Genomic DNA, 25,286 nt, shown 5'->3' on the forward strand with positions numbered 1-25,286 from the left:
CCTCCATAAAGCTCCCAGTTTTCTTGGCCCCCTTCCATTATTAATGGGCACAAAGTCTTTTAAACCTCCCTGCTTTGAAAGTTTGCATCCATCCTCCAGATTTTCTACAGTTCTAATCTTCTCAAAGGGGTCTCATCTTTTAGCCTCCAAACTACCTAAAAAGGGGCTGAGGTACTTGAATCCCTTCGATAGTCATTTCCAGCTCCTTTCAGAAGAGCGCCCTTAACTTTTATGAGCCCTCAACATGCCAGAATTCATGTTCTTTTCCTGGTAGGCCGGATTCTGTCTCCCCACTCATCTCCCCTCATGGTGCTCTGGTGCCCTTCGCCAAAGACGAAGACTCACCCTTTTCACTGTGACTCCCTGATGTGAGGAGCTGGTTCCTTCCTGCCTCCTAGATGTTTGGACTATAGTAGAGACTTGTTGCGTGCACGTTAGCACACGACTACCTTGAGGTTGTCAGGAGAGGTCATATTCTAGCTTCAGCTGCCCCTCACTTGCCCAGGGATCCTAGTCCAGCCACCTAATCTCTCTGCCTCACCGTTCTTGTTTGTAAATAAAAAAAGAGTTATGAAGGTAAAAGGAGGGAACTATGAACTTTGAGGCAGCTTGAACAAAAGTGAAAGGCATCATGCAAATTGCAAAGTTCTTTTTAGGTAGAAAACAGAGGCCATGCGGTGGTCTGTTACAGATTCTGTCATACTCTCATGGGGACAGCCAGAGTTTGTCTAAGTAGAAACTGTCAGAAGGCTAGCTGGCGTAGCTGGATGGCTGGTATAGGTGGTGATCAGACAGTGACAGGCCCTTGGTCAGGCCTGCTCCATTGCTCCAGAGCTCTATTCCCAGTCTGTAAATCGGGCTGGGGGTGGGTTGGGCCAGATGCACTCTCCTGGTTCAAAGACAAGACCAGATTGTCAGTGACAGGCAGAGGTCATGTGACTTGACAGACTGAGGTCTTGTTGTGACATGCTGACCTGGGGAGGTGGGTCAAGTCCCATCCAGCACAGAACTCGGGAAGTCTTTGGGGCAGGGCAGGGCAAGTCGCGACTTTCATCTTTGGGGGCTGGCCCCTCCCGGACCGGGCATTCCTGGCTCCCGCAACAGATTGTGGCTTTGGAGATGGTTCCTCCCCGGGGAAGGCTGGGATTGGCCACCAGTGGTCTGGGAAGAGGCTCAGATCCTTCCGCGGAGGGCGGGGCGGAGGGGGTGCTGCGTGGGGTGTTTGTTCTCTTGGGATTAATGGGGAGTTGTGGGGGAGGGGTAGGCGCGCTCCCGCATGCGCACTGCGGCCCCTCCTGTTGGCTCGTCGTTGTCCGCTGGGCGGGGGCCCGGCCCCGCCCCTCTCCCGTCCCGGCAGCGGCGGCGGCGGCGGCGGCGGCGGCGGCGGCAGCGGCAGCGGCAGCGACGGCGGCGGCTGTAGCAGCCTGCGCGGTGCCTTCTGGGAACGGAATCCCCAGGGCTGCCCCTGGCCCCCATGGCGCATGCGCGGGAGGCCGCTCGGTGATCCGCGGCGGCGGCGGCGGCGCTTCCTGCTAGGACCGGCTGGGGCCGTACCGGAGGCTCGGGCTCCACCGACCCTCCTCCCACTCCCTCCCACTCACCCTCTGGGCCGCGACTGCGCAGGGCGGGGCCGGCCGAACCATGGGCCGCGGTGAGTGCAGGGCCCGGCCCCCCCATCCTGCCCCTCCCCCTTCCCTCCCCTCCTGTCCCTACCCTCTGCCCCCTTCGCGTCCTCTCGGCCCCTTTCCCTGGCCCCATCACCACTCCCCCGCCCTCACCTGCCCCCACCGTTTCCCCCTCTTAACTGCTTGACTTTTGCCTTCTTCACCTCCCTCCCCTCAGTGCCTTGCCCACCCTCCGTCCGCCCTCTCCCCAAGTTCCTTCCTACTTCGTGCGCCTTCCCCTCCTCCCCAATCTAAGGGAAGCAGTCTGGGTGACAGGGCGCCTTGTTATGAGAGGGAAAGTTTTGAAGCCGCCAGTGTTGCGAGGGGAGCGATGGTGAGGTTGGGGAGAATACTTGCAGGTTTGAGGGGCGGCCCCACATATTAGAGGAGAATCCTTGTTGGATTTAATTTGAAGTCTTTGGGATAGGAGGTGCTGAATCCTTTTGCCTTAGGATTGGGGGAAAATCAGGAGCTTCTCAGGATCCTGGGAGCAGACAAGAGCTGTGACTAAGAACACCCAAATGAACCAGATCAGCATGGGGGGGAGTGCAGTTCTGTTGGTACCACCCAAGCAAGCAGTTGGGCAATGGCCTGGTGACCTGTGGGGCAATCTGTATATTTTATATGATCTTCCTGGGGGGGAATGGGAACATCAGGGGATGTTCTGGGAAACTTCCTAGTGGCCTGGCATTATGGGAGTTTGCCCACACTCCTGGGTGAAGTCTTCTGTCTCTGATTGGACAAAAGGACTCAGCTCTTTACATGTGTAGGGATTGGGCTGTGATTTCTTGGTCCTTGGAAGTTGAGGCTTTGACCCTCTGGTCCCTAAGGATTGCACATGTAAAGGTTGGTTGTGGACTCAGCCAGCATATCCCTGATATTTTTATGGGCACTTAACTTCGTTAAGGATTCTTCCCTTGAGAGTTTCTTGAACTGTTGTGCTCTCTGAGTTGGACATATTTCCTGACAGTCCCTTCTCCCGCCTGTCTTGCAGGTGTGGGCTAAGCCGGCGGCCCCGGCTTTAGACTGGACCCCACAATGTTTGCAGAGATGTTCAGGTAGCCATGGTGGGATGACAGAGGGCTCTTCTCTTTGTCCCTCCCAGCTCTCTGAGGGTTTCCCCTTACCCCTGAGTTCTCTCGAATCTCCCCACCACCTTTGCCTTCCTGGAGTACACCCTCAGGTACCCAGCCCAATTGACTCCTAATGCCCACATGGATGTCCACGTTATCAGGCACGTGGGAGCTGATTACACACAATGAATGGGGGCAATGAGAGCAGTGGAGCAGACAGAGCTGGGGGCCCTGTGGCCACATCTGTCCCCATCGGCTGGCAGCGCTGTGTTCGAGAGGGTGCTGTGCTCTATATCAGGTATAGATCCTCAGCGTTCACCAAATTCTATCCCTAGGCCCTTCATTTGCCTGATTTTTCTCCCTCTCACCCCATCTCTCAAAGGTCAGGTCTCTGGTACCCTGTTGCTCTCCTGTTTTTCCTTCCTCAACCTTTTGTTCTCTGTCTCTGAATTTGTTCTCCCCCTTTCTGTCTCTTCCCACATACCTTATCCTTTGTCTTGTCTAGGAAGGTCTTTAAGGAACTGTCATTTAGGAATGTCTCCTGATTCATTGTCAACTAACCCTATACTCTCTGACCCTGTCCTTTTCCAGCCCAAGTGGCACAGAGCTGTCTTCCTTGGAGCAAACCCGGAGCTACCTCCTCAGCGATGGGACCTGCAAGTGCGGTCTGGAGTGTCCACTTAATGTCCCCAAGGTCAGAGTGATGAGGGATGCCCAGAGTACAGGGATAAGCCTAGACACTTAATGCAAATCACTGCCCGTGGTGGTGGCCTTTGTCAAATCTTCCATCCCTTCAGGGTCCCTGTCCATGCCTTCTACCTTACAGGTTTTCAACTTTGACCCTTTGGCCCCGGTGACCCCGGGTGGGGCTGGGGTGGGGCCAGCATCAGAGGAGGACATGACCAAGCTGTGCAACCACCGCCGGAAAGCCGTTGCCATGGCAACCCTGTACCGCAGCATGGAGACCACCTGCTCACACTCTTCTCCTGGTGAGTCTTCCCCACTTTACAGAAGACTGAGGACAACTTAAGGGCCTGGAAGAGGAATGGTGGGAGGAGCTTTATGAGAGGGAGCAAGAAGAAGGGCGGATTGGGGAGCTGCTTGGTGAGAGGAGGGTATAGATAGGTAGGTTGGGAATTTATAAAGACAAAACGAAGTTCTTGGAAGGGGAGCTTCAGGCTAACTCATCATTTCTCATTTATTGCAGGAGAGGGAGCGAGCCCCCAAATGTTCCACACTGTGTCCCCAGGGCCCCCCACTGCCCGCCCTTCCTGTCTTGTCCCTCCCACAACTCCACTTAATGGGGGTCCTGGCTCCCTTCCCCCAGAACCACCCTCAATTTCACAGGCCTTCCCCCCTCTAGCAGGCCCTGGGGGGCTCTTCCCACCACCAAGGCTTCCTGACCCAGTCCCTGCTGGCGGCAGCAGCAGTCCGTGTTTCCTCCCAAGGGGCAATGCTCCCTCTCCAGCTCCACCTCCTCCTCCTGCCATTAGCCTCAATGCCCCCTCGTACAACTGGGGAGCTGCCCTCCGATCCAGCCTGGTACCCCCTGACCTGGGCTCTCTTCCAGCCCCCCATGCCTCCTCCTCACCACCATCGGACCCTCCTCTCTTCCACTGTAGTGATGCCTTAACACCCCCTTCTTTGCCCCCAAGCAATAATCTCCCTGTCCTCCCTGGCCCTCCTGGTCCTACCACTCAGCCACCAGTGTCTTTAGCCACTATGCACCTGCCCCTGGTCCTGGGACCCCTGGGAGGGGCCCCCACGGTAGAAGGGCCTGGGGCACCCCCTTTCCTTGCTAGCAGCCTACTCTCTGCAGCGGCCAAGGCACAGCGTCCCCCGCTGCCCCCTGCCAGCACTTTACAGGGCCGAAGGCCCTGTGCCCAGGCGCCCTCAGTTTCCCACTCATCATCACCCCGTCCCACTCAGCGCCGTCCCCGCAGACCCCCAACTGTATTGAGATTGCTAGAAGGGGGAGGCCCTCAAGCCCCTAGACGGAGCCGTCCTCGTCCCCCTGCTCCTGCCCCCCAACCTTTTTCTCTCCCTGAACCATCCCAACCAATTCTCCCTTCTGTGCTGTCCCTTCTGGGACTCCCTACCCCTGGCCCTTCCCACTCTGATGGAAGCTTTAACCTTTTGGGGTCAGATACACACCTTCCTCCTCCCCCAACCCTCTCCTCAGGGAGTCCTCCCCAGCCCAGGCACCCCATTCTGCCCTCCCTGCCTGGGACCGCCAGTGGCAGCCTCAGCAGTGTGCCAGGTACGTAAGTAAGTGTGGTAGAGCTCCTCCCCTGGGGTGAAAAGAGACAGCCAAGGCATTTAGGGGAGAGTTTAGAGCTCTTTGGCGGTTTTCTGGGTTAGGGGCAGGGAGGTTGGGTTCTTTGGACACTGGGAGAAAGAGCCTCCCTTGAGCTGAATCTCTTTTTTCCTTTGCAGGTGCCCCTGCCCCACCAGCTGCCTCCAAAGCCCCCCTAGTCCCCAGCCCTGTACTTCAAAGCCCATCTGAAGGGCTTGGGATGGGGGCGGGCCCCACCTGCCCTCTGCCTCCCCTGGCTGGTGGGGAGGCTTTCCCTTTCCCCAGCCCTGAGCAGGGCCTGGCACTGAGTGGAGCCGGCTTTCCGGGGATGCTAGGGGCCTTGCCTCTCCCTCTGAGTCTGGGGCAGCCTCCACCTTCTCCATTGCTCAGCCACAGTTTATTTGGCATGTTGGCTGGGGGAGGGGGACAACCTCCCCCAGAGCCCCTGCTACCCCCACCTGGGGGACCTGGCCCTCCCCTAGCCCCAGGCGAGCCCGAAGGGCCTTCGCTTTTGGTGGCTTCCCTGCTTCCACCACCCCCTTCAGACCTTCTTCCACCCCCTTCTGCACCTCCTAGCAACCTCCTTGCCTCTTTCCTGCCTCTGTTGGCCCTGGGCCCCACAGCTGGGGATGGGGAGGGATCTGCAGAGGGAGCTGGAGGTCCAAGTGGGGAGACATTTTCAGGTTTGGGAGACCTGCCCCCGCTACTGTTTCCCCCACTTTCAGCCCCACCTACCCTCATAGCTTTAAATTCTGCGCTGCTGGCTGCCAGCCTGGATCCCCCCTCGGGGACACCCCCCCAGGTGAGGATAGGGGGTGATTTGTTGGGACAGAACAAGAGACAGAATCAGAGATGGGAGCTGGGAATCGAAGGTTCTTCCAGGGGGCCTTCAGGAAGGGCTTAGTGTTTGGCTAGGGATAGGTAGGACAGCTGTGAGAACTGGGTCTGTATTGAATAAGCATGGCCTCCTTCATGTGAGGCTTCAGTGAGATCATATATGTGAAAGTATTATCCTTCATGTGAGGCTTCAGTGAGATCATATATGTGAAAGTATTATAAATGTATGGGATACTTTACACACGTGTTACAACCATTCTTTATCCTTAGCCCTGTGTCCTGAGTGCCCCCCAATCTGGACCACCTACCTCCAGTGTCACCACGGCAACTACTGACCTGGGAGCCTCCTCTCTGGGCAAGGCCCCCTCCAACTCAGGGAGACCCCCCCAACTCCTTAGCCCTTTGCTGAGTGCCAGCCTGCTGGGTAAGTCTGAGGGGAGACTGTTATGAAAGAGAAGAAAGGAAGCAATAAAACTTGGAAGTAGCAGTTGGATGAACTGGGGAAGAAAGTCTTTGACCACTGGGTAAAACCTAAGAGAATAATAGGGTTTGCTCAACTTAATTGATTTCCCTAGGGAGACCCCTGACTTTATAATTCAACAGGTGACCTATCTTCACTGACCAGCAGCCCTGGAACCCTCCCCAGCCTGTTGCAGCCTCCTGGCTCTCTTCTCTCTGGCCAGTTGGGGTTGCAGCTCCTCCCTGGGGGGGGAGCTCCTCCAACCCTCTCAGAGGCTTCTAGTCCCCTAGCCTGCCTGCTACAGAGTCTCCAGGTGAGGGTTTGGGGAGTATATTTGTCATGAATTGTTTCCCAAACTGGAAATCTGGGCATTCCGAGTTACAAAGCAGAGGGACTGTATTTGAAACTGCCTTGAGATTTTATTTTTTTGCCTGCAGATCCCTCCAGAGCAGCCAGAGGCCCCCTGTCTGCCCCCCGAGAGCCCCACCTCAGCCCTGGAACCAGAGCCTGCCCGGCCTCCCCTCAGTGCCTTAGCCCCACCCCATAGTTCTCCTGACCCCCCAGTCTCTGAGCTGCTCACTGGGCGGGGGTCAGGGAAACGGGGCCGGAGGGGAGGAGGGGGACTTAGGGGCATTAATGGTGAGGCCAGGCCAGGCCGGGGTCGAAAGCCTGGCAGCCGGCGGGAGCCTGGCCGACTAGCCCTCAAGTGGGGGGCACGTGGTGGCTTCAATGGACAAATGGAACGGTCCCCAAAAAGGACCCACCACTGGCAGCATAATGGGGAACTGGCTGAAGGGGGTGCTGAGCCCAAGGATCCATCCCCCCCTGGGCCCCATTCTGAGGACCTTAAGGTGAGTGTAGAGTGATGGGAGGTTTGGCTGAAGGGCTCCAAGGAATGGTGCAGCCACATGCATTTTCCTAACTTTCCCAACACACAGTCCATCTTTTCTCAGGTGCCCCCAGGGGTAGTCAGAAAGTCTCGGCGTGGCCGGAGGAGAAAATACAAGTGAGTGTTGGGCCCACCACAATCCTGGCCTTACTCTGTTCTTACTGGGTTTATAGAAATGGCTAAAGAGTAGCTTGGCTTTCAAAAGGGCAAATACTTATTTGAATATGAGTAAGAATATTATGCCTTTACTGTCCAAATGTAGAAAGTTTTCCACCCAAACTCTGAAATTCACCTGGTGCTTGGGGAGGTGTTCCTGATCATCTGTGCCCCTTATTGCAGCCCCACCCGGAACAGCAATAGCTCCCGCCAGGATGTTACCTTGGACCCCAGCCCCACAAACCGAGTAAGTGTGTGTCAGTGGCTGGGAGGGAGGGGGATGTATAAGAGATGAGGTAGGAGGGAAAGAGAGTTGGAGTGGGGAGAAAAATAAAAGATTTTCTGATACCTAACTGATCACTTCTTTTAACTTTCCCTCTTATATAGGCGGCTGTCCCTCTGACTCCCCGGGCCCGCCCTGGCCGTCCTGCCAAAAACAAAAGGAGGAAACTGGCCCCATAGCAGCCATACCTGGAGCTGGATCTGACCCTGACTGGGGAAAGCTGAGTGCTGAGCCTTGGGAGCCCCTGCCAGCCACCTGCACCTGTGGACAGTGGGTGGGGGCACTACTCCCCACTCAGAGCACAAATGCAAGCCCTTCCCCTACAATCCCATCCTGAGCCATTGCAGGGGGTAGGGAAGCTCAACCCCTCCCCCCCAAAGCCATGTCACTGAAAAGGCCTTGGGGGGGGGGGAATGGTATATGGCCCACTCCCCACTAGGCTAAGGGGAACACCCCCTTCCCCAGGTCTTATTTGTTTAAGTTATTTTTGCACAAATGACTTTTATATTTAATTCGACTTCATTGCCTCCCTTCTTAAAGCCAGCAGGCTCAGTTTACAAACCTGTGAGCTACTGTTGGCTGCTGCCCTCCTTCCCAGTGAAAGGTACAAAGCAATAAGCATCATACATCCTCCCCTCACCCCTCCAACACCCCTTTGTGTCTGGCTCAGGTTGCTCAAAGCACAGATCCCCTCTTACCCCTGTCCCCAGGTTTGAAACACATACCCTCATTTCAAGGTGTACCCAGCTTCCATCAACTTTCCTCTGGGATAGAAAAAGGGGGTAAGGGGGCAAAGAGAGCCCTCTGGGACTCTCCTCCCATACACACTACACTGCCCCTTCTCCCCCCATCAAAATGCTCAGAGACGTTGTGATGATGCGACTGAGGATTATGCAACATGGTCCAACCGGAGCGGCCAGCATGACCAGCTGTCCAGGGGCTGCCTCCTGCCTTTTCTTTTGTAAAGACAAGACCCTTGGGAGTTTTAATTCTGTTTTGTACTTGCCCTGTGGGGCCTCCACTGCTTTTCTATGGGAGACACTCTTAATTTAACAGATGAGAATATTTTGAAACTCTGGCTCTGACTCTGTACTCATTTTTTCCTTAGTTCTTTAGTATGAACAGGTTATAATTTAAATCCTCCTCTTCTAGTAGAGAGTAGCTTAGACTGCCTATTATGCTATGAATGTCTCTCAGTGCTGCCTCTTCCCCAGGAAATACAGCAGAGGCCACACAGAGTACAACAGCATTTAATGGTCAGAAACAGTTGTACAGTGTTACAATTAGCCACAGAAGCTGTGCTGGAGGACAGGACCCAATCCTTCCTGTACCAGACAAAGCAGTATTGGATGTGAGCTGGCATGTGGCTGGGCCCACGTCCTTATCCCCAGGGCCTAAGGGAAGACCACCATCTATTGTAATATCCCCCAGCTACCACTCTAGTCATCAGAGAAGGGGTTTAAACCTCACATGCAATAAGAACCCCTTGTCTCCAGTGTCAAATGGGATGGGGATGCAAGAGTTACAATTAAGGGGAAACACTATGTAAGCTGTTAACAGAGGTCAAAGGGGTAGGTGTTACCCCTGTTTTCCATCTCCCAAAGGGGCTCACTTTCCCAGTTTCTTCATCCGATCATCAATGTTGGCAAAATTCCCCTCAATTGTGGACAGGTTTTCACGCATGGTTAACTGCACCTAGAAAGTGATAAAGATGTTCTATCAGGTCCAGGTGCTTACCTGGATGAGGACCTAAAGAAATTCTCTTAGGAAAAATAAAATGGAAACACAGCTTATGGGCCCTAGAGCAGGGAGTCCCATGGAACTAGCTCACAGTCTGCAGCAGGCAGAACTCTTAAAAGGACAAGTAAGATTTTGTTGAAATAGGGGTTCACTGGTTCAACATTAGAAAACCGCTCTAGAGGAAGTACATTATACCAAGTATTTGTTTTCATTTATTTTGACGGTTCTGTAATGCAGGTTTCTTAACTTTAATGCTCCTCCCAGTACTGCAAACTGTCTCAACAGAAACCAAGGACTCACTGCGTGCTGAACACTGCTAAAAGAAGGAAGGAAGAAGGTGAGGCTCACTGCTCAGAGTGAAATATGAAGTGGCAGAACCAGGTTGGAGCCTTTCTGACTTGAAAGCCCATATTCCTTCCAATGTACTATGCTCAGGAGCACCTGGATGAGGACTCAGGGAGGGTAAAGCTAAGTTAAGACTATAGAGGGTACGGGTAGATTTTTGAAGAAAAATTGATACTTGTTGAACTAACAATTGACCCATGTTATTTAACCTAAGTCCACATAACTCTCAGGTAGGTGTAATTTTCCAGAGGATAAGACAAGTTCATAAGCTGTTATCAAAGGTCCCACAACCACTGGAAAACAGTATGAAGACTCAATCGAGCCTCCATCATGAACTATGCTACCAAAGGGGCCAAGGCAGAGCCCTCTGAGATAAAGCCAGAGAACCTGGTCTCTGTGTGTGCTGAAGGGAGGCAGCAAACCCAAAAGGGGGCAGGTACCTGGGTTAAGAGGGTGGTGTTATCCTTGAGAGAACTAGCAATCATCTGCTGTGTGGTGTCCAAGTGTGTCAGGAGCTGACCAAACTGCATGGCTATAAAGGAAGAAAGGTACAGGGCAAGTTAGAATACAAGACAAGAGGAAAGGAAACAGAAGTTGCCCACTTTCCAATTCCTAAGCATCCCTGGAAGCTGGCCTCTCACCTTGCTCATGCAGCTGCTTGATGGTGACAAGTCTCTGCACCAGCTCAGGAAGGGTGGAGGCGATGGGGCTCCAGCGCTGTATGGTTTCATACAGCTGGTGCACCTGGAGGGACATGACAAGGCCCAGAGGGGATGGCCCAGCTGTCAGTAAAGTACACACTGACTACTTCACTAGGGTGAGGCGAGGTCAGCTAGATGGGAAGAGAGCAAAGCATTGCCCTAACTTTCTCAGCTGGTACAGGTTTATAAAGACAGGAACCTGAGTGCCCTGACTGGTGTGGCTCAGTTGGCTGGGTGTCAATACCACAAAGTGAAAGGTCACCAGTTTGATTCCTGTACAGGGGCACATGCCTATGTTGTGGGTTCAGTCCTTAGGGGCATACAAGAAGCAACCTATTGATGTTTTTCACATCAATGTTTCTCTCTTTCCCTCCTTTTGCCTCTCTAAAAAATAGAGGGTCCTGAGAACTCAGTGCTCTCATCTATTACCACCAGGATGACTCAGAACGTAAGGGAGCAGGAAAGGGTATGAAGGTGGGGACAGATGTCTTGCTGACCTTGCTCTGTGTATCTGCATCCTCTACAGAAGCTTTATGCTTGGCGATCTCATTCACCTTTCCCAGGACACTCTGTAAGCACAGATTTTAAGGTTGATAGTAAGTGCATCAAGGACTTCCAAAGCCCCAAGCTACCTGTAATCCACTTTGTCCCCCACTTAATACCTGTAGCCGAGCCTCCACTTGGTCCAAAACTAGAGGGTCCAGGGCGCTCACCTTCGCCTGCAACAGCTCTACAGTCTCCTGGAGGAGAGGGTTGGGACAAACGTCATGAGGGGGAAAGAATCAGATTAGGAAAAAGCCATCCCCTGTTCCACTGGGGGTAATTAATTATCCAAGCAACCCAACCCCAATATCCTCTTGTAATCCAAACATTCCAGTTCCTTTTACACTCACCGTAAGGCAGGCTCCTTGTAGACCTGCAGAAAGGGGATTCTGGGGGGAAAAGGAGGAAAGAAATCAGTGGTTCTACTATCTCCATATGATTGCCACCTTTTCCCATCATTTCTGTTCTAGCTGAAAGCCCACTGGCTCTTCCCAGGATTCTGTGGAATGCTGTGGACCACAGGCTGAGGGTGCAGGATGTAAGGGTCAGATTTAAGTATAGGACAGCACCTGACCTGAGCATCCTGATCACAGCGTACAGTTCCTTCCAGCTCTGTCAGGCGCTTTTCAAGTTCTGCAATCTAGGGGGAGAAAGGAGGTGAGATTTGCCATCATACACCCTGCTGCTGCAGTGGGAAGTAAGATCCTGCTGTTCTCTGCTTGTTTGATTGCAATTCCCCTCCCCACTCCCCTCTATCTACCAAGGGATGCCTTTTCAAGGATGCCTTTCCTAGTCACAATCTTAAAATCTTAAAGTAGATGGGTGAGGGAAACATGAAGAATGAGACATCAAAAGGAATCAGAAGCACTCCCTCCCCAGAACTGATCCCTTGGAGGAAGGCAGGAAAGTCTCTAGGACCACATCTCCCTGACTCCCCCCAAACTATACATACTTACTTTGGCAGCTTGAGAGAACTTGTCCTGCTCAGGCCGAGAATGTAGTTCATAAGTGACAAGGCTGCTATCTGGGGGCATCCCACTTGTGGTCTTTCCCCCTGAACCAGCCCCTTTGCTGTTCTTTGTTGCTTCCAGTTGCAGTAGTAGGCGCCTAGGTCAGGAGACCACGTAATATCATGACTTCAGGATGCAGGCCAGCCCAGTCCCTCTCATTTCTACCTCATTGTAGTCAGCATTAAGGAAGAGCTAGGCCACTTCTTCCCTTAACAGCCCTTTCAATACCTGGCTGAGTCCCCCTATACCCCAATTAGTAATGATTTCCCAACCAAGAAGGGCACCCACTTAGCCAGAGCTCCATCGGGGTCAGTAAGGTTGATCGCTGCATCTGGTCCCAGCAGCTTCTCCAGATGGGAAGCAACCAGCTGCTGCTTCAGGGCTGCCAGCTGTTTAGCTAACACCACGGGGGTCAGCTTCTCCTCAGTAGCTGACTCCTTCACTGTTGTCTGGTATGAAAAAGTAGACAGTGAAGAGTGGCAACAGTGAACTAAGAAAAAAAATGGGTCAAGACCCAGCAGTGGCTAGAAGTCACCTATAACACTGAATGCATTCATGTATTTTCCTAAACTCTGGGAACGTCAGCCCCCTGATCCAGAAGCTTAGGGAATCTTTCTCCTCCTGCTGGGAGGTCCTCCTCTGCTATATGAGTCATAGCAGAGGGGGGAGAAGAGAGTTCATAGTTACCTTGATTTTCTCAACTTCGGTTGTCAGTTCTTGGACCTCATACAGTAGTCGCTGGTACTTTTGCTGGGGTGTCTCCTTCACCCCCAGACCCTCTCCAAGCTAGAGAGCAAGCACAGAAGGTGATGTTACACCTCCTAGTACCTCAAGAATTTATTCAAACCCTGGGCTTGAATTGTAAGGGTATTATATCCAACTTAGAATCTATAACGCCCCAGTGAATTGAGACAGCTCGAGGCCTAGAGACTCCAGAGCAAACAGGAGGGATAAAACATCCTCAACTGCATCCTGCTGCATTCTTCAGGACCCCCAACCAGGGAGAAACTGTATCCCTTGATCTCCTGTTAGAGAGGATCACTGTACCATTCCCATCAACACACACAACAAACCATCTCATATTCTCCGGATTCATATCCTGTCCTCTTGGTTTTTCCAATACGATCTGAGAAATCTGTCAACAAAAGAAGATGAAATTGAGGGCCTCATTTAGGCCCAAGGCAGTTATGGTCTTAGGTGCCAATGAGGGCTTCCAGGAAGAGATCTCTATGAGGGACCCTTTCCTAAAGCAGAAGTCAATAAGTCCTGAGGACAGGCTTCCCCCCACCCAATTTACAGCCCAGTCTCACCAAGTCCCTTTGTCCCCACTCTCTTGTCTTTGAACTTGTCATAGGCAGCATTGGGATTGACAATGATGTGCTCCACACTCGTGCTCGTCAGTTCCTCCTGCAGGAATAGGTATCTCAGGCCTGGAGCAGACTCATTCACACTCTAGAATTTCCCCACAAAATCCCCCAAATATTATGAGACTGTCTCCTACTTTCCAAGAGGAAAGAAGGGCGGCTCCATTCCAAGCTGCCGACCCAGGCTTGACCTAGGAAACGAAAGTTTCCTGGTAAATTTGGAGTCTCAGTTGTATAAATATTAACACCCTGATTCAACGGGGAGCAGAGATTGCATAGCCTCCCCATTCCCCCACCCCATCCAACTGGGCCCTCCCAGTTATCTGGCACATGCCATGCATTCAGGGCAAAAAACCAACCTGACCTCTTCTAACCTCCCCCTCCCAAAAGTAAATTTCCTTGCTGCTGAGGAAGTCCATTTTCAAGCTAACCTCCATTCTTACTGGAGGAAAAAAGGAAGGACAGCAGACTGAAGCTACTAACTCAAAGGGTGAATACTAGGACTTTAATATGCTGTTGAAGGGAAGACACCAGCTCTTAGATACAAAAAAAAGTTGGTTGGCAGAGGGCTTGGCCAGAAGCTCTGTTTCCAGGCTGCCATGAGGTCAGGGAATTCAGGTGATAAAGAGGGAAGGGCTTACTGTATTATTTTTTAAAGGACATTTTAGAAGCAACAAGCAGAAGCAGTATCTGCTGGCCAAGAATACCTGTGGGCAAGAGCTATATATTAGTTCTGAAATGGAGATAGCCCAGCATCTTTTCAGCTCTCCCTGACCTCTCTGCTGTCTCTCAAGCACTGAAGATATCCTATAAATAGGGGACATGGTAAAGAAAGTGAATGAGATTTATTCTAGAAATTGAGGCAGAGAAGTTCCCTCCTTACTAGGTATCCACTGGATGTTCATATTCCAATAACTACACCAGACTGGGCATTTCAGACTGCATGTCTGTCCTTCAATTGTCAGCAGCCTGACAGCTCTCACTATATTACTGAAGAAGGGGGGAAGGAGACCCAGGAGTCTTTTCTTTTGGGGATGACATCTCCACTTTCTACAGAAGGAAGGCAAAGTGAGTCTTCTTTCTTTTAACTGGAATAATGGTTCTCAATCCTGGTGACACAATAGAATCACTTAGAAAATGTTAAAACAACAAAAAAAGAGGCCTGCTTCCACCTCTGTAGATTGATTCTGATTTATTGTTCTGGGGTAGGGGCCAAGGCAGTAGGCCACTTTAAAAGCTACTCAGGTGATTCTAATATTTTTAATATGCAGCCAGGACCAAGAATCTCTGCCTGTGGGTATTGTGGGGGAGGGGAAGGGGGAATGATGATGATGGAAAGACATGATGGAGAAAGAGCAACAGACAAAAGCTCCGTCCTTCATCTCTGGACTGCTATTAAAGAAGGAATCAGTGTGAGTGGCAGCTTTAAAAATAAGAGAGGAGAGGGGGTAAGGAGATTTTTACCTCTTCTTCAGGAAAGTGCTGGGCAGAGAGACAAGAGCTAAAGATTAAGGGAAAACAAAAGGGTTCAATATTCCATATGCAGGGGCCTAGGCGAAAAGACAATTGAGTCCCAAATTATTATCTCTTTCATCTTTTCTGAAATGTTATGGCTCAAGCGCCCACCAGCCAAATAACTGTGTGGTCTCTAGTTAGTCTCTGTAAGTAAAGTGTCAGAGAAGGACTCATGCTCAGGAAGGACAACCATCTTCTCTTAAGTTCACACTCAATAATATGCCACTCCTCCAATGAAGCAGAAATCTTTTTTTTTTTTTTTTTTTTTAATTCTCTTAAAAAGAGGAATAGGAGACATAGTCTACAGACCAAGGAACAAAATTAATTATAGCTACCATTTGTTAAGCCCTTATTAGGGATAGGCACTGTACAGATAAGAACTGACTTTCTATTTACTTTCCTAAAAATAGGGATGGAGCAGAATAAAAAAAAGGTAAACACACAAAATGTGAGTTTCAGAGGTTCTGGACAGTAACAGGGATGGACAGGGCTTTCATCTAACTATTCTTGATGTAGGAGCATGTCCTGGATCAGGAGGGCTGCCCGACACTGACACTGGCATCCTGGAGGGGCCCCTCTGAGGGTAAGGCCTGGGAGACTCAGGTAGGTGGCACACTTTAATCCTCCAGTGGCACCTACTCCACTATTCTACCAGTGTCACAGAGATCTGGGGGCATAGGTGGGGGCAGTGTCATTACAGTGACTTGTGAGATGAAAAAGTTGTGAGCTGAACAGATTAAAGATTTAGTAGAGACAAAAGGACAAAACAACAACTGTACATCACAGCACACCCCATTAAAAAGCAGATGAAAGGTCAGGCTTCTTACCAGCTCCTTGTGGTTTCCCCAGAGGTGAGAAAATCAAAAGAGTTAAAAGGAAAGGGAGTGGGGAAGTGGGGGTGAGGGAGGGGAAAAAAAAAAGACAAAATTGTTATTAGCAAGTTGTCACATGCACTACATGATAGTCTTCAAACACACTGCACCACAGGGCCCAGGGGAACCTAACAAAATTTAGGGGCCAAGAAATTTCAGCTGGGGTTGTCAGATACCCCAAGAGAAAAGAAGAGTTTGGGTCCCTTTTCTCTCTGGTGGTGAGGATGTCATGAAGCTTTGCATTAACAGCAGCAATTCAGGATCATCGGAGAACTAGTAGTTAGATGCTGCAAACTAGAGGCGTCGTCTAGGAAAGTGGGGAAAGAGAAGGCTGAGGGGGTGAGGAAGCTGCAGAAATGGCAAAATGTGAAGCAGAGGCTACGGAGATTCTAAGAACGTGAAGCTGATTAAGGGTCCATAATTCTCAAGGGGGGCAGTTCATGGCTTAAGTCTTCCTGTCTCCTGGTTTCTCTAGTTTTGAAGAATTTGACATTTGGATGGCAGAATCAGTCACAATGAAGGTGCTCATGTGGCTGGTCTGGTAAGATTTTAGGTTCAGCAGAATAAAATATGTCAGGTACAGATGGCGAGTTTAGGGAAATATTAGGTTAGCCAAAAAGTCTGTTTAGTTTTTTCCATAAAATAAAAAACAACAATTTTCATTTTCACCAATAACTTTATGGATTTGGATACTTTGAGTATGTCAGCTATCTCCCACTATTGGCTTCTAGTGGGTAGAGGCCAGGGGTGCTGCTAAACATCTTCCAATGCATAAGACAGCCCCACAGCAAAGAATTATTTGGCCAAAATGTCAATAGTACCAAGAAACTTTGCAAACCATTTTTGACATGTTCGATCAGTCATTGCACCTTCTCCATACACCACACAAATCTCTTTTTCCGCACAAATCTTTTTTTGTGTGTTTCAGTTGTTTTTACCTTTTTCTGAATAAGCATAATACACTAAAATGTTGCATATTTTCTTCCCTCTTCAATATTAAAATGGCCGCATACAAATTCACCAATTTTGATGATTTTTAAAAATGAATGCTGATATGATAGCTGTCACAATATAACAAAATGTTTTTTTTTAATTTTTTTAAAATTATTTATTTGTTTTTTAAATTTTATTTTTAGAGAGAGGGGAAAGGAGAAAGAGAGGGAGAGAAATATCACTGTGTGGTTGCCTCTCACTAGTGCCCCCAACTGAGGACCTGACGTGCAATCTAGTAATGTGCCCTGACTAGGAATCGAACCAGCAACACTTGGCTCGCAGTGGATTCACTGAGCCACAGCAGCCAGGGTTAACAAAAATGTTTTGAATGAAGTTAAAGACAACTAAGCACTACTAGAACCATTATACAGGAAAAACTAAACAGACTTTTTGGCCAACCCAATATGAAGCACCTAATTTCAGCCCCATTTTTATTCTCTGCTGTCAGAGGAGAGGCAGGGAAAATCCTGGTCCTGCGTGTGGTCTGTGTTTGAATCCATCTTGAGTGGTGGGTAACTCCCCATGCAGCTCTGTGAGGGATCCAGAGCAATTCTGCCATGATGTGCTAGCACAGAGTGCAGAGGACACCACGATTCAGAGCAACCAGCCCATGTGCAGAACAAGTTTCTTCAACCCTCAATTTACAAGATTCAAGGGGTTGGAGGGTAGACAAGAGGGAAAGGTGGGAGTATTTCAAAGAGGCCTTATTTTAGTCCAGGCCACACAGATAAAAATCCTACTCCCAGATAAGATCGGTAAAGAACTGCCAGGAAGGGAAATCCAGCTGTACGCCCTGCCTCTCCAGGAGCTCTACTTATGCACAGACAGAAGTGTAGGAGCATGTCATGGATCAGGAGGGCTGCCCAGCACTGACACTGGTATCCTCAAGGGGCCCCTCTGAGGGTAAGGCCCAGGAGACTCAGGTGGGCGGCACACTTTAGTCCTCCAGTGGCACCTACTCCACTAGTCCACCAGTGTCTCAGAGATCTGGGGCTGCTTCCTGCTCCAGAGATTTCAGCTATATATACCTGATCCTCAAGCTCCCCATTCCCTCTCTGAGGCCAGGGTCCACCCTAGCCAAGACTCTTCTCTCAGCTCAGGGCAGAGATGGGCCTGGGTCCTGTGGTCTAGGCTGGGATGTCTCCGCAGAGTGGGTGTAAGCACTCACAGGTGCACACATGCAAACACATGAGAGGGAGGCACACACACTACACATTTCTCTTACTTGCCCCACCAAGCTAAAACCAGCTTGGGAGACACTCAGAAGAGAAAGAGAGGAAGGACAATGGGCTGTAAGTTCAAGTTCAAATCAAAGAAAAGAAAAAGTGGCATACTAGTTTGTAAATATATACTAACTCCAGATCTGTCCTATGAGTGGATTGGGGGGAATGATGAGATTTAAGTCATGATTCTTGTAATATGGAATAGTAATAGTCACCATGGAAACCCACTGCACCCAGGCACCTTAACTGGAAAATTCTAAGTGCCCCGACCCCAGGTACTAGCTTATCTGGTACATGATTCCCAGTCCCTCTCACTAATGAACTCCCAGACTCCCCAGGCCTGTTTTGTTAAACAGCTATGCCTCAGAGGCAAAACATGAAGTTCTAGATCAGACAGAGGAAGAGGCCATTGCTGTTCTCTGAGTCTGTTCAGGCTCTATTCCAACACTGCAGCCAGAGGGACTCTGGAACCAAAATAACAAGGAGGACAGATAGTACTGCAGAATAAAACTGTCCAGGATGGACCAATATAGTGCTAACCAACCATCCATTTCTAAAGGAGGAGTACAGAAACACAAAGACTCATGGAAGCACAAATAACCCAAGTTATTACCTTAAAATTATCATGTAACACCCCTCTTCAATCCTAGTTACCTTTCTTTAAAGGTTTAGCATAGGAGAACATTAAAATGAGTTTTTCCCAGGATAATCCACACATAGCTAAGCAGTGAGGACTTACGCTATTCCCCTTGTTCTCCACCTCTGTCTGGAAGTTTATAGTCATTCTTTTTCTCTAAATTTCATTTCAGTCTGACAACGGCAACCCCTTCTAACTCTAGCCCCTAAATGTCTTATTTCCCAAAGTGTTCCTAGCCTCCATGTTTCTATCCCATCCTTCATTGGACAGTTTCATTCTACAGACCTCACAAGGAGAAGAGACAATGATTTGTGGATCATCGTTGTGCTTCTAAACCTTGATTTTTGATCCTTAATCAAAATGCCAGCAGGCCCCTTAGTGATCCAGCTAGGGACTCATTAGAATTTAAATTAGCTACAACAATAGCACAGTGACAGAGCATTGCATGCGAGGTGGCAGATGAAAAAAACATGCAGAGAAGAAGCATTGAATGGTCTTACTTGTGCAAACTAGTGTCCAGGCAAGGTGGTGAGGAGGGAGGATGGGGAAGCATTAGGAAAAACTCAGGTAAGTTCAAGTGTGCCAACAATCAATGAACACAATCAAGCATACTCTGTGATATCCCAAACTGTAAGGAGAGAACCTACTACTTATCATTTCAACCTGTTGGAGTGTCCAGCGGTACCTACCCTTTCCAGAACTGAAGCTTCTGCCAGGGCCCCACAAAACTATGGCAGATCATTTATTTTTCCCTTTCACATGGCATTCAGAATAGTTATGGCATAAAGGGAGAAACCAAATCCTACTTCTAGTGAGGTTTTCTAAATTTACTCCCCTTGCTTCAGTAGTTCAAAAGCCATGAGCAGAATGTCTCACAGATCCAAGGCAGCATATGGGCCAAGGGGGGATGAAATTCCAATTGGGAGTTAGCTTTCTGGACAAGACATTTTAAGAATAGTCTCCAAACAAGCACATCACCCCACTAAACCCAGGAGTGTCTGAAATGCAGAGAAGAGGCACTCCTAGATTGAGGAAGAAAAGGCTAGCCTGTACAGTTTTCTGGCCCATTCATTTTAGAATATTTTACTTCCTGCTAAAACCATTTTAAAGGGATAGTAGGAAACTCAGGATCATCTTTATCAAAATAAAACCTTTTACTACTTTCCTTCTCCATCCTCCCCACTAAGGAAATCACAAAACTTTTATGTTTAAGTTAAACTAGCAATTATGATCTTCAAGGGATATTAGAGGATATTATTTCCTTGAGCACCCCCACTTCTTCCACAGTGGAGCAAGCAGAGGAGGGAGGTTAAAAGGGAGGGTCAACACTTTTTGATTATTCCTTAAATTAAAAATCTGAAACCCTCCCCCCACCAAACATATTCCATAAGAAAGTGGTCATATCGGTTGTTTCAAGGAAAGGGAACTGATTGGTGGCTAACAGTGGGAAGAGAAACTTTTGTTCTATGTGCATATATTACCTATTCTAAAAACCAATAAAATTAAAGTTGAAAATAATCTGGAGACTAAGGCAGAGCATGCTGTTGCCAGGGGTTAAGAAGGTGACTGAAAACTTCATGGCTCAGTCACAACAGTGGTTATGTGCACTGTCACCTGTGCTAGGTCTTAAGAGGGTAGGTGAGAAGGGGACAGGCTGCTGGTGAGAACCCAGGACTCATGGACATGAGGTTTCTGGATTGTCTAAGTACCACCCACTGCTCCTCAAGTTGCACATTTATGTCAATATTAAGAGCAGTGGCAGAACCATTACTCAGCTGACTTCCCAAAAGCTGCCCTCCTAAGGCCCATAGGGACATGCAGGGGCCAGAGACATTAGCTGACATCAGGAAACATCTCAGTGGAAACATCTTAGTACCCACCCCCCCACCAAGTCTCCTGTAGCAGCTGAAGGTCTCCCCACTCCACTCACTCCTTCCTAGTGAGAGTCATTTAGTTGAGCCTTAAGTGATGGTGTATTCACCATCCAGATCCTATACACTTCTATACAGGCATCCTAGGCAATATGCCAGAGGAAATGAAAACTTATGGTATCCTCTCCCCATCAGATGCTACTAAAATATGCTGCTCAGGCTCAGTAGGGAGAAATAGCCACTCATTCAGGTTCTTCCATTCCCCCTGGGCATGGGTGTCATCTTTTTATTAAGATATCCCATTACCTTCAAAAGGAAAACTATAATGTATTTTTTGGTTTGGAAAGGGAACTGCTATGGTACTACCTGTTTGTATCATAGTCATTGACAAAAGGATGAAGTTCCATTCATTTTCTCACCATGAGGGCTTGATGTTTTATAGGCAGAGGCCTAGGCCAGAGTTGAGCAGTATCTGAACTGTGGCATTAAAGTGAAATCCTCAGCATATACACTCCTACCCTGTGAGAGCAGAGACAGCTTCCTAGTAGAATACCTCATGGAGTGACAGGTGCACACCTAGTTGCTTGAGCAATGACAACATCTGCACTATCTCCAGATACTGAGGCTTGGGGAACAGACTGACATGCCAGCAAGAACAGAAGCCACAAGGAACATACCACTGAAGAGGGGACAGGGAAGGTGTCACGACAAAGTAGGAACTACTTCCACACAGGGGAAATCAATTAAGGAATAAGTGAGTACGCCAAGCCATACATTATAAGCCAACAACCAGCATTCTCCAGAACTAACCAGCCCCAAAGACATAGCGACAGGACTTACAGATACACATACGGAGCCTGTTCCTGCTGACTCTTGGTCACAACCTTACTGAGATCCCACACCATCCATGTGACCCTAGCTCAGCTCTCTTTGGAAATAAGAGAGCCTAAAACACATCTTGTAAGACAGGGTAATAGATCTTTGTTCCCCTTAGCACTTACATACAGAATTTTTACTATGTTGATTTCTATTCACTCAATTTTGTTTTTTCTTCTGTGTTTCCTGTTTGTATCCTAACTCCACCTAACCCTCAAGGGCAGGGACATTTCTTCCTATGTACTGCACACACACAAAAAGAAAATTCAATGCAGAATAAATAAATTTGATAAGCGATGCCAAGTGGTTCCCCTCATTAAAATGTAACCAAAGTTAATTCCTTCCTCCTCAGAGTTCTTCTTGGATTTGAAAGTGCTACCAGAGCCTCCTCTCCTCTGCTGAGATCAAAGATTAATGTTTTTCCTCAAATCTGTTTTCCTCTGACCAGGTTCCTCCTCATCTTTCTAAAGTCTCCAAGTCATTTTCTTACTCTTTGCCCAACAGACACTGGATAATCATATAAAAGAGTATTCCTTTATACTTCAAACGCTAGCTCTTGGTAGGATACTAATAAGCACATATTAAGTAAAATATTTTATGAAAACTACAAGGCCTAGGCTTAACCTCAAGCAGTTTATAAAAGCTCAAGTTTCATGATTCATTACCATGGACCAGCACCAAGGGGTCTAAGTCACTAGTCCCAAATCTGTTTTGAGCTATTTCGATTTTATTTCAAAAGCCAAGGGTCAGGTTTTATTAGTTGGAATTCTGCTGACCTGACTCTCCTTCCTAGTGTTGCTTATTGGTATCTGCAAGCCCACCAAGGCCTTGCGGCCTACACACCACCCAGGCCGGGATGGCAAACCCGCTTATTGCTGTGGCTCCCCAGAAAAGGGAAAGGGCCTGCCTAGGGGAGAGAGGTCAGAGTCCAAAGGAGTCCTGAGGCAGCACATGGTCTTACCGCATCGAACTCCGCTTGATCATCCTCAGGCAGGTCGCTGGTTTCATAAACATCTGGCTCGTTTCTGGCCTGCAGGTAGAAGCAGTGACCACCCAACCTCAGTACCCAGCTTCCACCAACATCCCTGACTATATTCCATCTGAACAAGTTAACAAAGAAGGCAGGCTGTGATGCCAGGACTCTGTCCCTCCTCTCCCACCTGTCCAGTTAACTGCACGTCAGTTCCCATGTCTTAGAGGGATAGGAACGACAGTGGGGACAACTGGGACTTGATGGTAAATGATGAGTGTAAGCGATGAGAGGGATGTTGCCCTGAATCTGAAGGGGGATGGGTCCTTGGTAATCATGATGTCAGAAGCAGGAAAAGGGCTATCCTCGAATTAGATCCTGTACACCACTACCCCGGTACGAGGGTTGAGAGTGACTCAGGACCTTAGTACCTAAGGTCCTGTGACCCAGCCCCCACCCGGAGAATGCAGGAAGGGCAGCAAAAAGAGGGTACCCTCAGCCATGTGTGGGACGGTGAAAGGGGGTGGGGAGGGGCACTCCGAGGAGGATAGAGTTCTCTATCCAGCACAAAGGTTCTGCCAAGTTAACCTCTTCCCTGGCAGGATGAAGGCCATCACTGAGTGGCCTGGTATGTGTGTTTGGGGTGGGGTAAGGGCGCTTATGGGAAGATTTGGGGAGACATGGGTGGTGTTGACATGGACGGTAGAAACACTAGGTCACAAGTGGTAAGGGCCCCGAAACTATTTCTGGGCCGAAAAACCGGCGACTGCCGGAAGAGGGGCCTGCTAGGCCGTCCCACAGCCCGGCGAAGCCGGATCGGAGGAGTCCAGAAGATGCTGCGGCCCGTCCGAGAGCGAGCGGTGGGAGCCCCGGGGGCGGAGGGGTCACAGGTTGATGCCTGTTAGGGGCCCTTAAGAGGTCCGGGGCGCGGTCCTGGGGAGCCGAGGCCGGCCCTGTACTCACAATGCCGGGAAGATCGGCGTATTTAGGGTCCGCCATGGCGGCGGCGAGGCGGGGCTGGGGGACCGATTCTCGGGTAGGGGAGAGCCTGGGTCCGGGTCCCGGGTTAAGGCGGCAGCCTAGGGAGCAGCGGAGGAGGCGGAGAAGCAGGAAGTCTCGCGACAGTAGTAGCGCAGAAGCAGGATAAAGCAAACGTCGCGAGAACAGCGCACTACCACACCCCTCTAGAGACAGGGGTTGGCGAGAAATAGGCGAAGGAGTGAGGTAATGGCCGGGGTTGGTGGGGGGGCACGCTGACTAGAATTGTGGGATATGTAGTCTTGGCTAGCCGGGGTTTGGGCCGGGGACGACAAAACGCGCTTGGGGTGTTATTTCATCCAACCTATTTTCTTTCGTTTTAACATCACGTCTGTGAAAGATCTTTTACAATTCCTGTTTTTCAGATTAGTAAATTTGGACTCCCAGAAATTAAATGACTAGATAAAAATAACACAAGTAGATGTACTGTGGCACAGCCAGGACTCCAAAAACAACAATAACAAGTAAACTTTAATAAAGGCTTAGTTTTGTTAGGAGTGAACAAGTTAAGTAATCTCAATTTAGGGCTGTCATAAAATACAGGATGCCTAGTTAAATTTGAATTTCAAATAAACAACTAATAGGCTTTTTAGTATAAGTATGGCCGTATCCTATTTGGGACATAATATCACAAAAAGTATTAGTTTTGTTAAAATCTGAAATTCAAATTTAGCTGGTTATCCTATTTTTGTCTTCAAATCTGGCAATTCTATCTCAAGTTCATAAATAGGTAAGTGATGGCTCTATGTCTGAACACTCTCTGTGCTCTTAGCCACTTCACTGTTTTCAGACTTTTGAATTTGACAGTTCAATAAAATTAAAACAACGAGCAAGTTTTGTGAGAATAGACACAGTATTGCTACCTTTTCATTTTGCAAAGTACATTAAAAGAAAGAAAACCTACTATTTACTATTGCCATCATTTAAGAACATCCTCTCAGAATAAAAGACAGTCCTTTGAAACTTAATACATCCTGCTTTATGAAAAAACACACTATGTGCTTGTTTTGTGGGGGCTGCTTACCCATAAACTTTTGTCTCTGACCAATGACCCTCCATGGACTAGCATTTTGAAACTTCTTCACAAATGGATGCCCCTCTGGAGCCCTTGGGGGCCTGAGATTGGAATGTTTCCCAGTATGTTCCCTAAGCTTGGAGGATGCTGCAAAACTTAGACATGGTGACAGACCAAGTGACTAGAGAAATGTCCATTTTTCCTGAGTTTGAAACTCATTGTCATTCTATGTATACTCCCTTGGCTTCTCCCCAAGCCTCTATCTCTCTTTCTTCATAGTCCTATTGCTTTCCCATCCAGTTTCTTAGGCTGAACCCTTTTTCTTCAGTTTCCTTAAGATTCAAGGTGGGTTAGAGGTATGGACCCAATTTGAGAACCCCACTCCCCAGTTGAGCTCTGAGTGCTTAGGTCTTGTCTCGCCAGGCCATCATTCTCTCCCCTTTTCCCAGAGTGTCTAAGTGACCTTAGACCATTGTTAGGCAGAACCTCCATCCATCCCCTCCTCCCTTCTTCCTTACCCTGCTCCTCCCCTTGGCCTAGAGCCTCAACTCCTGCAGTCTAACTCTGTTGGCCAGCAGGGGCCTGTAATGTGGAGAAAAATCAATTTGGCCAGCTTCTAGATGGTTCTTCTCAGAGGCTGCAGCGGAAGTGTGACCTAAGGACAGGAAGGACAAGGAATTTCCAGGCTTTTTTTTTTTTTTTTTTGCCGGAGAATGGGGAGACACAGGGAATTAAGGCCTGAGGAAGGGACTAGGGTATCTATCCAATAATAACTAGAACAGGAAACACACTCACATAGGTACCTAAAGCTGCCTGAAACCCAAATGCAGATGTCTGCCCTAGAAGTCCATTCTTAAAGTCCCTTTGGCCTTACCTACCCCATCATCACCCCTCCTTTACTTCTTTCTGACTGAC

The 25,286-nt window shown here is 49.1% G+C and overlaps 2 protein-coding genes across 6 annotated transcripts in view; one reads left to right on the top strand and one right to left on the bottom strand.

Moving 5' to 3' along the window:
* The window catches only part of MBD6 (methyl-CpG binding domain protein 6), a 9,101-nt gene extending 365 nt beyond the window's left edge, over positions 1–8,736 (top strand). Inside the window, exons 1-14 of one of the 5 annotated variants that reach the window (XR_016510488.1) lie at positions 1,405–1,651; positions 2,659–2,722; positions 2,899–3,035; positions 3,329–3,431; positions 3,564–3,726; positions 3,945–4,997; positions 5,174–5,835; positions 6,141–6,294; positions 6,474–6,643; positions 6,768–7,181; positions 7,284–7,336; positions 7,559–7,622; positions 7,763–8,262; positions 8,522–8,736. Coding sequence is in view for 2 of the 5 variants with exons in the window: in XM_090273478.1 (XP_090129604.1) it covers positions 2,923–3,035; positions 3,329–3,431; positions 3,564–3,726; positions 3,945–4,997; positions 5,174–5,835; positions 6,141–6,294; positions 6,474–6,643; positions 6,768–7,181; positions 7,284–7,336; positions 7,559–7,622; positions 7,763–7,837 (3,024 nt within the window). In the remaining 3 variants the exon portion in view is untranslated. Of the gene's footprint in view, positions 1–1,404; positions 1,652–2,658; positions 2,723–2,898; positions 3,036–3,328; positions 3,432–3,563; positions 3,727–3,944; positions 4,998–5,173; positions 5,836–6,140; positions 6,295–6,473; positions 6,644–6,767; positions 7,182–7,283; positions 7,337–7,558; positions 7,623–7,762 lie in introns of those variants that run through there. The other 4 variants (XR_016510487.1, XR_016510489.1, XM_090273477.1 and 1 more) reach the window with 4 other exon arrangements.
* A 156-nt stretch (positions 8,737–8,892) lies between these two features.
* DCTN2 (dynactin subunit 2) lies at positions 8,893–23,446 on the bottom strand. Its single transcript, XM_090273486.1, has 14 exons — positions 23,282–23,446; positions 22,310–22,378; positions 13,308–13,404; positions 13,071–13,132; positions 12,685–12,783; positions 12,286–12,446; positions 11,944–12,094; positions 11,562–11,627; positions 11,338–11,376; positions 11,107–11,184; positions 10,942–11,013; positions 10,385–10,487; positions 10,184–10,275; positions 8,893–9,353 (listed from the first exon to the last, which is right to left on the bottom strand). Exons 1-14 carry the CDS (start codon positions 23,315–23,317, stop codon positions 9,267–9,269), a joined length of 1,212 nt encoding a protein of 403 aa, XP_090129612.1. The 5' UTR covers positions 23,318–23,446; the 3' UTR covers positions 8,893–9,266.
* Between the last annotated feature and the right edge of the window lie 1,840 nt (positions 23,447–25,286).

This window comes from Furipterus horrens, unplaced genomic scaffold (assembly GCF_987537825.1).
Source record: "Furipterus horrens unplaced genomic scaffold, mFurHor1.1.pri manual_scaffold_4, whole genome shotgun sequence".
NCBI classification, from domain to species: Eukaryota; Metazoa; Chordata; class Mammalia; order Chiroptera; family Furipteridae; genus Furipterus; species Furipterus horrens.